This window comes from Gymnogyps californianus, chromosome 1 (assembly GCF_018139145.2).
Source record: "Gymnogyps californianus isolate 813 chromosome 1, ASM1813914v2, whole genome shotgun sequence".
NCBI classification, from domain to species: domain Eukaryota; kingdom Metazoa; phylum Chordata; class Aves; order Accipitriformes; family Cathartidae; genus Gymnogyps; species Gymnogyps californianus.
The window spans coordinates 71,938,530-71,950,591 of record NC_059471.1 but is presented as its reverse complement, the minus strand read 5'-3'; the positions used below and the strand labels follow the sequence as shown (position 1 = coordinate 71,950,591).

Here is a 12,062-nt window from a genome sequence, read left to right as displayed (position 1 = left end):
TAAAATCAGAGCTGGCAAACCACAAAAAAAGCTTGGCTCAGCTGGCTTAAATCTTACTCTGGATTTTAGTTAAGTTGGATACCAAAAGGATTGCTTCTCTAATACACAGGAAATAATGGACTTACCCGAGTTAAGTAAGGCTGTTACAGTGGCTATTCCTCCAGTCTAAAAACACACTCACGTTATAGTGACAGAGGGCTGAACAGAGCATTTGGATTAAGTACAAAACCACCTGAGGTTCCAGCCATTCCTTAACCCAAAACTTATTTTTTCCACTTTTGCTTATCTCTGCTTTGTGCAGTTTTGGTTGCAGTCAGACTCGCACATGGCCAGACTTCATGAAATAAGTTTCCTGTGCTCAGTGGAGTGAGAAACTTGTCATCAGAAAGATTTTTTTTTTTGCAAGTTTATCAGGGCATTTTTTGAGAGAGAAACTCATTTGCAGTGATGATGCAGGCTCTGTGCTTTTTTCCCCAGGGCTGAGTGTTCTCATCTCCTTTTTCACTCATTTTCCTTTCTGATCAAGCATCAAGTATTGCACCAAGGAAGAGGTGAATAAAAGGGAGCACAACACTAAAATGACTTAATGTGGTTAAAATATTCAGACATGGCATATGTGAACACAATTAGCACTGCCTAAAAATAGTTCTAATGATGAACAGGGCTATGCAGTGGCGTGTTATAATTTGCCCAATATAACTTTTCTCTCTAGATGTACCTGACTCTGCGCTCTGCTCGGCTGATCTTCGACTTCAGAAAGCACCGTCCTAACAGAGGAGGTCTTATGGAAAGAAAGCTTGTAACCGCTTTGCCCCTTTTTCAATTTGTTTCAAAATTCATTACAGATGGCTTCAAATTAGCTGGAATATTACATTTCATATGCAGAAGTAGTGCTTATAAAGACCCCACTAAAAATTATTCCTTCTGGAAGAAGGTAGATGTATGACTGTTCATTTCAGGATAATTTTTATCTTTTTGTTGTCAGTCCATATCCAGAAGTGTGAGGGAGAAGTCCTACACATTATTAAAAAGATTGTCTTTACATACGTTCCTTCTCACTTGTTTCTGGCTACCATTAAAGAAATGAAACATGATTTTATGACTTAAAAAAATAAAATCATTTCCTAATGCTATTTACGTAGGGACACAGCCACACTGATTGCCACTGACCACGTAGATGGACTTTTGTCCTGTTGCAACGACAGGACGGGTTTGGTTTGTCCTAAATGCCTATGCTGCAGACAGTCCTGCCAGAAAGATGCATTTCCAGCGCTGAGCCCTGGCATCCCTCAGCGCATACGTGACAGGGAGGAAATGTAGGCATGTGTGTCCCCACTGGAGCTGTGGGTGTAACTCGAATTAGCGTCAAGTTTTCCGGCTCAGCCATGGCCAGGGTGATGCTGAAGCATGGACAGGTCCCCCAGGGCCAGCAGCCCACCCTGGCTGTCCCCAGGCTGCCATGGGTGAGGGGCAGCTCTGGGACCCCCGGGAGGGCACCGGGCTGGGTGGGCTGCCATTGCCCTGTGGGGCTCTGGGTGGTGAGCCAGACCAGGCTGCTGAGACTTATATTTTACTGCGCTGAAGCTCTTCCTGGTGAACTTTCTTGAGGCTGCTCTTCCCCCGAGGTCTCCTGTGAAGGGACATGACTTTCTGTTTGTCTTGGCTTGCCGGCGGAGGGGCCGGTTTCGCTCACACCGCTCAGACCCTGCAGGGCCAGCCTGTCCCCGTCCCTTCTTAAGGAGGGCAGCCACTTGCAGGCAAACGCTGCCTTCCTTCTTCCTTTGGTGCAAGGCACACGAGCAAAATTAATGAACCCAAGAGGATTGTTTGCTGCCTCCCTGTGCACTGTGCGTGGAGGGTGTCTTCAGCCCCTGCATTTGCCTGCTGCTGCAGGGGGATAGTCATACGATTATTTAAAAAAAAAAAAAAGTACTGAAGTTGGGTCTTTCCTTTCAAGATACAGCAGAGGCTGGAGTGCAGAGCCATGTCCCTGGGAGTGTGTTCTGATTGCTTCTTCAACTTCTGTTTATACAATTTTACAAAATTTTGGCAGGAATCAAGAGCACATACCAGGGTGTTGGCTTTTATGAATCCCATGGGATGTGAAAGTCAAGCTGACTCGATGAACTTTGGTTACATATTCCAGACAAGCACAATGACTCTATTTATTCAGACTTGGCAGCCAGAATGCAGATTGACTCTGTGGGTAATAAATTTTCACAGCCACAAAACTTCAGCAGCAACCAACCTGATCCCACGCAGAAAAAATGCATACAAGGAAGCAGACTTGGGTTGCAAAAATATGTTAGATTATTATTCCATGTATGCGTAGCAGTCAGTTAATTTATTTGGCTATTGATTGACATGAATTGCACAAATGATGCCAGGGATCTTTTTCCCCTTAAAGGAACTACTTTCTATTACAAAATTTTCATATTGTAAAAGGACAAGTAGGGGGAAAAAAAGAGAATTGTTCATATTACAATTGACAATCTCCTTTTAATATTTCACCCAAGACTGATTTAAGTTATCCAGTGACCTCTACGGAGAAGAGCAGGGTATTATAATGGGGACTGTTTCATGTGCTAAGCCACACTTCAAGGAACCAAAAGGCAATAACCACTACAATTCAGTACTCTGAACAATCTTAAGTACAATTTTGACATCTTCATGCTACAAAGCTTCAGATGCTTTCTGGGAGAGACGATGATGAAATTATTACTCTAGGTGTTATAAATCAAAATGAATTGGCTCTTTAACTTGCAGATTTATGTTAACTACCTTGGTATCTGTTAATTGCATGCTCTTCAGATATTGATTGGGGATTAAAAAGTATATTTTCTTCAATCTGTGTGATGTAAAATATGCCAACAGGAAATTTTCCCTCTGCATATTAGATCCTGTGATCACTGCCTGTAAAATTGAAACGATCAGTTTAAATGGATAAACTATGCTCATTAAAGAGGAAAAATACATTTATGTAATTAAAATTAAGAGACTAATATGTGTGGATAATGTAATTACTGTGGGCGCACACACACTCAGCTCAAACCCAGCCTCTTTTGCCTCTCCTGGGTCTGTGAATCTCACTACCTTAATTGCTGGCACGGAGGGAAGGGTTGGGAATGCCTTGCCCACTGCAGGTCCCGAAGCTCTTAATCATGTCTCTGTCTTGCATTTGGCCTCCCTCATCCATGGCTCACATTCCCTGGGTCAGTCACAGCCCTCCAAATGCCAGCCCTGGGAGTGCAGAAGCACCTGTCCCCCTTTGCACCGCTTCAGAAACTTTCTGTTCGCTGCTCGGCGATTTCAGACGCAAACGTAAAATCTCCTCCAAAGTTTTCAAAGTCTTTCCCCTAAACTTCCCTGTTTAGAAGTCAGCAAAATGAAAAGCTTCCCGGTTCTTGTACAGCTCACCTTCAGTTCTTTGAGAAATTGGACTACTTAAATGAGTCTGATTGCTCAAAGGTTAATTTATTACATAAGGAATATCTGGGAATCACTCATGTACTGTTCCTATCCCTTCATCTTTGATTTCTTTCTTTCCTGTTCCCGAGCTCAGGAGGAGATCTGAGATTAAAGAGCCTCAGAATTAGGAAGTAAAAGGACATGGGTTCTCCCACTGACATTTAGACACAGATCCATGTTGTAATCTCTGTGTTTATTGGCAGAGGGGGTTTGTGTTATTCTTTTTTGGGCCTATTTCCTGCTAGGTAGATGGAAATGTAGTGTTTTGTTTATCCAGCAGGCATATTTATTTAGGATTGTTCGTTAAGCAAACCTGCAGGTTTCAGCTGAGGTTCTGCAAAGCATTTCATATAGCAGGAGCCAGCCTGTGCCTCCAGGAGATTTTTATCTGTACAGTCAAGTTAGAAAAAAATGTGACTAGGGAAGGGGACTAAATCACAAAGTAATTGCCGAAGGTTGCTCACGCTAGGGCCCGTGACGATTAGAAGTGAGTAATGGGATCTCAGCTCTGCTCTTTGCCATGCGGGTGGCAAACTCTGTCTTGGCTCTGCAGAGCTTGTTCGAGCATCGAGGTGAAAGACCCAGGCTATATCAGCTGTACCTTAAAGCTCTGGTTACTGAGCAAAGACCTTGCGTAGCACACATAATACTGAGCAATCCAAGTGCATGAAAGATGTTAATAGTTGTAAGTGGTAGCACTAAACCAAAGGTACCATGTGTGCATGCCCAAATGGCAGTACTTTTCCGCAATCCTTTCTCTGCCTGAACCTACTAATGTTCTTTTATCTCCTGCATGATATACACTTTCACACGTCCTTTTCTGCTTGTTTTGAAGCAAACCAGAATTTCAGCTCGCTGGCTCTGCCAGCCTGTTCCACACTGACATCCATTACACGGGATCCCATCTCCCTTCCTACCTGAAGGACAAGCCATCTCTCCTGACCACTGGCTCCCCCCTCCCCTACCACCCAGCCCCTCGCTGCAAGCACCACAGCATCTTGGTACGCTATTGTTATTCTTCACATATCCCTTCTGCCCCTCACTTTATTTTGCCCTACGCTGTCTATGCGCTGTATTATTTTAAACTATCTAGACAAGCAGGAAGAGTAATTAAATGTGAAGTGTTTCAGGATGAAATACATTAAACAAAAAGAAATTGTATAAATATGTAAATAATTGAATTTATGTGCTGAATCTTCTTAACACCAAGAAGCTTTGCTCAAAATAGATGAAATAATGGTTTAGTATAAATATTAAAAGGCTTTGATTTACCTGTTGTTTGGAATATATTGTAAAATAGACACTTCTAATAATACGAGTTAAAGAAAACCCTGGAAGAGATTCATGCCTACATGCCGAGAAATATTTGTCTAAGATCCTGAATTTCAGAAGTCTAGATGGCTCTAGTTACCCTTGCCTGAAATAATCACACTTGAAACCCATGTTATATCCAGGTCTGGATCCATTTGTGAGATGCAACCAGGGACAGTACTGCCCTCATACGCTCTGGTGAAGGCACAGGACGTGCATTTTAGTGCAAGAAGGAAGGGAAGTGGCTCTTGCCCTCTCATCCCCAACCAAATCACTCATGCCAGTATACTGAGAAGGAAAAAGCGTGGCATAGCACCGCTTGGCAACGAGGCACTCGGCCAAGTCAAGATGGGAAAGTCAAGATCCAGCCCTATTCTAGTGAGTACTTAATTATTTAGATAAAACACAGCAATGTTTTAAAGAAAAATTGGGACACACCTCCCCCCCGCCAACAAAACCCAGCTCTCCTGACACATGGAAAACTTTGGCTGATGTATCTGCTCCCAGTCAGGTAGTTTGGGGTCGTTAAAACTCAGGCAAGTGCCCTAATTGCTATGTTATGGAGTGAACCAAACACACAGCCAAGGCTTTCTCTCAGCTGTCCTTAGCTTTCTTAGCATGCATGGGCCACGCAGAGACAGGACCGAAAACGCTCAGAGGAGAGGCGAGGGCTGGGGGGATGCCGGCGAGGCTCTAGGCAGGTAAGAGGTAAGCAGCCCAGCAGCTAATCCCTGGGGCCAGCTCATGATTGCAAGGTTTGGCCTGAACCCTTAATCCAGAATTCCTGCTTCTCCCCTCCTTGGCCGCTCTTTAAAACAAAACGAAATCAAATTAGAAGGAGACTGATACAAAAACCTTCTGGGTCGCATCAAGGTAATAAATCAAGAGCACTGCAGACCGTTCCCCACCAATCCAGCAGTTAGCACACGCAGGCTGGCTCCGAGCAGCAACATCTGTTACTCCAGTTACAGTACCGCCATGTATTTTGATAACCTTTATGTACGTTTTGAAAAAGCATTAGCAAAATATTTGCAGTAGCTCAGTCTCAACATGAAACATGCTACAAGTGACATGTTAGTTGTCTGGTTCTTACCTGGTCATTCTCTTCTTCGTCGCTGCTTAACTTGAGGTCATCTTCTAGCATTCTGGAAAGTAAGTAGTAGAATAAATTATAATTTACCAAAATGCTTTAGCTCTGATGTTTTCTCTGAGCTACTGTAAACATTTAATAATTTAAATAGAAAGAAAACATATTTTATCCCAGCAACTCTGTAAATGTGACACTTTATAATTTTTTCTTATCCAGTTGCTATCAACTAACTTCTTAATTCATTTCCTACTATTACTGCCTAAGGGAAAATGTTTACTAGAGTAATAATGGATTTTGCAAAGATTCTTGTTATTACAATCACTGACAAACAATGTTTATATGCTAAAAATAATATTTTTGATGCTGACAGGTCAGTAGTCTCTCTGAAAGGAAAATTTTGCTCCATTTGGCTTTGAGCTTACAAAACAGTAGTAGATATTTACACTGGCAGTACTGCAGCACAAAATAAGATTCAGTGATGTTTCCCAAAGGCCATTTTTACTTTATTGCATGTTTGATGTAAAATTGACATTGACTGAAACAATTAAAACTAAAATATATTGTCTCAGTGCACAAAAGTATCCACAAGGATTTCACTATCATATAAACATAGAAAATAATGCATCTTTTCTAATCGGGATTTCATCCTCCCTTCCCATATCCTTTCCTCAACTTGCTTAAACTGGCTCACAAAGAAGAGGAGTTTGTTTTTACCTCCATGCGGTTTTTTTTACAAGCTAGGGTTAAGTAACCAGCAGTTAAAGGAGCCGAAGAGGTGCAAAGTTTTCCCCCTGTGCTTGAAAGGTCTTCAAGAATGGGACCTATTTTTAAAAAATGCCTCTGTAATAATAATAATAATTCAGAAAGTTGCTGATTTTTCTTGTGTTCTGGGAAAAGAGAATCTGTAATTTCGTCTTGACTCCAGAAGAAAGGTTGGTGAGCAATTCAAACACATCCTGTGACGTGGGTGGTCCCCAGAGTGTAAATATCTCAAGAAGACATATGTAGTAATTTCAAACCACCTCCTTGTACTTGTGCCTAGATCTTCCAAGAGCGTGCCTGAAAAGCGTGACTCTTACATGGGCTACATGGTGTGCTGTGTCTTAAAAGAGCACCGAGCCTAACCACCCTCTCCTCAGCTCCTCGCTACACGTATGGTCCCTGCCTGTTGTTGCCATCACAGCTGCTTCCCTATTTCCCTGCGGCACGTTTCAGGGAACGTAGGTGTGTCAGAACAGGATTGGGGGTCAGAGCAGAAACTCCTACTAGTTCATCTCTTAAAGACTCTTGTCTTGCTTTTTTCCCACATTTCCTTCTACTTGTGCCAAGAATTTTCCTTTGTAAAACCAACATATCAAATTCAGCAAAATCTCATTGCAATGCAGACACCTCAAATATATAGGACACCCATTGAGTTAGAGGGACGTCACTATCTCACAGCAAGACTTGCCTGTGTTTTATCCGGAAATATGTCCACAGGCAGGAAAAAGCTCGCTCTGCCATCTCCTGAGTCAGGAAAAACTCCGGTGGCCATATCAATGCAGCCACCGGCCAAGCTAACAAGCCCTGCTGAGAAGTGGGCAAATGGGACAGGTACGAAAGACATGGGATATAGCTCCTGGGAGCCAAAATATGTCAGAGAGGCAAAGCTTCCTGTAAACACTGCAAGATCCACATTGGCTTTGGATCCCACCACTTACAGGGACCCAAACAATCTTACAATTCCTCATTTTTTAGTTAGATCTGTTTAGGGCATCCCTGAGAAAATAGTGCTTGAAAATAGAAAGCTCAGATCTGGGATTGGGCACCATGTAATTAAATGTGACAAAATCTGCACCGATAGTGATTTAACCAGAGAAAGATGTGCTTATTGTGTGAAAAGCAGAGCACCCAGGGTGTCACTGCCTGCTCTCCCTTGAGTTTGAGTGCGTGAATTTCTGCTAGTGAGGTGGTAGTTAAGTACATTATTTAAGATTCGGCAATTTCGCTCTTCTCCTAAAAGGAAGTTGGAAAATCAAAAGCGTATAATGAAACATTCTAGGTAGCTCTATGTGTTTATTAGTGTCCTGGCTTTTTGTATCAACATTAAAAAAATGTGTACTATAAGTCTGTGATTAGAAGCAACTATGATGCTTCGAAGCCTTCAGGTTGTGTGGAGGTGCAAGTGGAGCTAAGGTGAGGCACCAGGAGTGCAAGCAGGAACCATCCACACAAAAGGAACATGAAACCGCAGTGCTGGCCCATCAGACTCTCCTTGCTTGTATGTTTTATCCTGTCTTTATCTTCCCTGTCTGTTTCTCATTTCAGAAGCGCGGCTCTCCAAGAAAAGCACTGCCTGCCTGGGGCTCGCGGCCCCTTTTGGAACTACCATCAGCATACAAACAATCTCCTAATGCTGGGGATAGGAAAAAACAGGTCATCATAAAATGCTTGCTTGCTTGCTTTTTTTCCCTAGAGTGGGATCTGGCCTGCCTGATCCATGTATTTGTCACAAGGATGTATCAGGTTAAGACAGCTTGCCAATGTAGAGGTCTACCTTGTAAAGGCAGGAGCTGCACAGGTATAACCTCCATGCCTAAAAGTCTTCACTGGTTCCCAGACTGCTTTCACTGTCAGGTGAGGCCCTCAGCCCTGATCTACAAAGCTACAGCCAGAGCAGGACACATCGTCACCAGCGACTTCAGCTTCACCTGCCAGCAGTACTGGAGAGGGAGGCTCCTTGGACACCAGGCAGCCCTCACAGCCCAGGCTGAAGCACACCCTGGGTGAGGAGGAGGTATTTGTGTTATAGGGACTCCAGTTTGCAGTAAGCGTCTTAAGGAAGGTAGATCAATTTTGAGTCTGGATGCTTTTGAGGAACGCTTCTCCTCAACAACTCATTTCCACCATGACAACGATGATGGTTAAAAGAAAAAGTCCATAACTGGACCAGCAGACCCCACTTGAAGAGAGGGAGAACAGAAGAAAAGAAAAATACTTTAAGCTCACAAGAGGCATTACATTAATTTGTAATTTATCTGAAAAGCACTTTGGCACAGATTCAGCACAGAATGAGCTTTGGTACACCCTATGTTAGCAGAGCACTTCAGATCATGTTTAAATCAACCCCTGCTTGGGGTGGAATTTCTTTACATATTCTGGCGAGCTAGTACAAGGATGGACAGACAAACACATACAAGCTCATGTGCAAACACAGCCTTTTCAACACAGCCTATCTATAGCTATTCTCTATAACACCTTTTTCAGAATATGCAAAATCCAGGCCAGTAAGTGACATCGTCCATGGCCTTTAAGATTTTTTGAAATTGACTTGGCTTTGATGTGCTTGGGCACTGGTAAAAAGATAAGTAAATATAACTTTGTAAAAAAAAGCTAGAAAAATGAAGTGGTACTCAAAGCAGCTCTGAAAAACACACACCACCACTTAGGGCTTCTGCACTTGAAAGGAGTGCATACAGTCAGGAAATCACTTTGCAGAACCTAATTACACATTTTTAGTGAAATCTCCGTGAGGTCGTGGAGGCAGCGAGGGGTGGGAGGCTCGGGCGGGAGCGCTCACTGCACTCTAATTAATGCATTTGTTCCTTTCTCCGCAAAGAACGTGACAGGTAGAGACATAATGAAAGGAAACGAGGATGAGTTTGGGATATTGAGAAATGCCTCAGCAAGCCAGCTGGTTTCTTTCTCCAGTAACCAATTAAGGTGTTGCAGCCTGGGGTGCTGGGCCACTCAGTTACGGTGGGAAAGGAGAGGGTTGAGGGGTTACTTACATGCAATGGAAAATTGGAAAAAGACAAAAAGTCTTCTAGAGGGCATCGATATCCTGCTAATTTCAATGTGACTGCATGTCCAAATCTCCTACATAGCTTATCAGAAAGCCTGACCTGATTTATCTGGGGGCTACTCACTGCATTGGTTCAGTAGGCTACCGGGGCAGGGTGACCATGGGGGGCACTGCAGAGGTACCCTGTGGGACTCCTGCCCATCCCAGCATGTCGAAGGGCCAGGAGATACTCCTGGTCAAAAGTACCCGGGGTTTGGGATGGGAGGTCATCGCAGGCTGCCCGGGAACCACCTTGCTCAAAGGGAATGGTCAAGTCGAGACTTGCAGCTTCACTGTTTTGTCTGTCTGTCTTTTCTCCTGATTTGTTGTCGCTGGAAAGTCAAGTCTCAAGCAAGGATTATCTTCAGCCCCAGCCAGAGTCCAGGGGATAGCAGGAAGACATCTAGTTTCCCCTCCGGGAAGTAACATCAAAGTAACACTGAGTTTCAAGTGCGAGGGTAGAGCCAGGGCTCAGGTCAAAGATTTTTGGATTTGAAGGAGCTGGAGGAGAAGGAGCTGCTGGGGAAGGAGATGTCGATGGTGTGGTGTCTGGGGGAAGCGGTCTTCAACAGCCAGCTGGGAATCAGTTGCAACTTTTAATGTCAGGAGCCAGTCCGAGACCCTTCCAGTGTAGCCCTACTTAGGAGGATATCTATTTCCTTCCAGGGTGAAGACACGGCCCCACTCAGGAATTATCCTTCACTTCTGCTGGTACACACGAAAGAAGCAGCAGGCATCACACCTTGCATTTTACTTCAAACCCCTGATACATTTCACATTCCTTGGCCTAATGAATTCTTTCCTTCCCCCCTGCAAATTACTTATTGAGGCATATAACTCTCAAAAAATGCCTCTGTGGTTTTGTTTTGTGATGAAAGAGATTGCCTTTTGGCACGTTAAGTCAAAGGACAAGAGAAGAGGCCTTGAAGATTTTCAAGAGAGGTTATGAAAATGAGGGGCAAAACCCTCCTTGTGTCCCTCTGGTGGTCTAACCTACTATACGAGATATGGTCTTCATGATAATTTTGATAATTAGAACCAAAAAAACAATCGAGATGGGAAAGGAAAAATACTGATAGTAATTAAATCATTAACACTAATGCTTTAGGAGAGAACAAGTCAATGGTTTGCAAACCCAGGGCACAAATATATGTATGTTGCAATCGTCATTTAAATAAATTCAGAAGTCACCACCTTTGCAATTTGTGAAAGATCTCATGAATGCGTTAATCTGATCAAGTATATTGTTCCATTTTAATGCTAGGCAGCATCTCAGTCAGAATACTGTGTTTATTATGGACTTTTGTGATTTCTGCTCATTATGTAGGAAAGGAACTTCAGTAGTGGAAAAATACTTTGATTTTAGCTGAAGAGGAACCCCACAAAGCAAAAAGTTTTGATGAAATATGAAAATCAGATAACTAAGGGCTCATTTGAGTTTATGCCACCACAACGTTTCATCTGAATGAGACTGTTTTTGCAAAATTATCTTATTTTTTAAGGCACAATATTGACATTTTATTTTCTTTCCCATAAATGCATAGTGACCTTTCAAGAACTGGACATTAGTTTCAATATTACCAGAAACTCAGAAAGAAAACAGATATTATTCTAAGTAGCAGTATGCTAGAAGGCTCTCAGACTGGCTCCAGTTATTTAAAGTCACAACTGATGCGCTGATATAGGAGAAGAAAAGTTGTAGAAAAACAAAACCTTCCTGGAGGCACAACATTGTGCAAGACCTTTAGCTCTTGTTCCCAGCAAAATGAGAGAGAATGCCAGGTGGGAATCTGCCGTTCCTATCCAGACTGTGCCCTTATGTTACTGGGATTATTTCAGCTACGAGTGCTCACGTACATAATATGACTTAAGCTCCAGTAAGACAAATGTACCTTCAGTTTCTGGCTGTCTTTGGTTGCTTTCTAAAAGAGAAATGCAAGGAAAAATATGCCTGGTAAGAAGTACGGAGAATTCATAAGAAACAGATGAACATGTTTCCCTCCTTAAAAAAATAGAAAAAAAAAAAGGGAAGCTAATGTTGTTGCTATTACCTTGGTTACTTGCACATAACAGATGGCCAGTTATATTTGCTACTTACCTACAGCCAAAACAGGTATTTCAAATAGCTTTGTTTACTAATCCTAAATATAGGAGTAGCTGTTTTTATACAGTAATAATTTTTAATTAATTAGATTCTGATTGCTGAAATTATTTTTCACTTTAGTGCTATAACTGATGCAAATGTTTCACTTTAAAAAAGCTCATGCATTTATATTATCTGAAAAGTGTAGTATTTATTCGTGTTTTATACAAAATAAAGTCAAAAGCTTATGGATTGAGGTAAACAACTAGATCAAGAGGATATTTTAT

The 12,062-nt window shown here is 42.5% G+C and overlaps 1 protein-coding gene across 1 annotated transcript in view; it reads right to left on the bottom strand.

The window, feature by feature from the left end:
• The window catches only part of AFF3 (ALF transcription elongation factor 3), a 328,610-nt gene that overhangs the window by 85,053 nt on the left and 231,495 nt on the right, over positions 1–12,062 (bottom strand). The window contains 1 exon segment of the mRNA XM_050912014.1: positions 5,873–5,924. Coding sequence (XP_050767971.1) covers positions 5,873–5,924 — 52 coding nt within the window.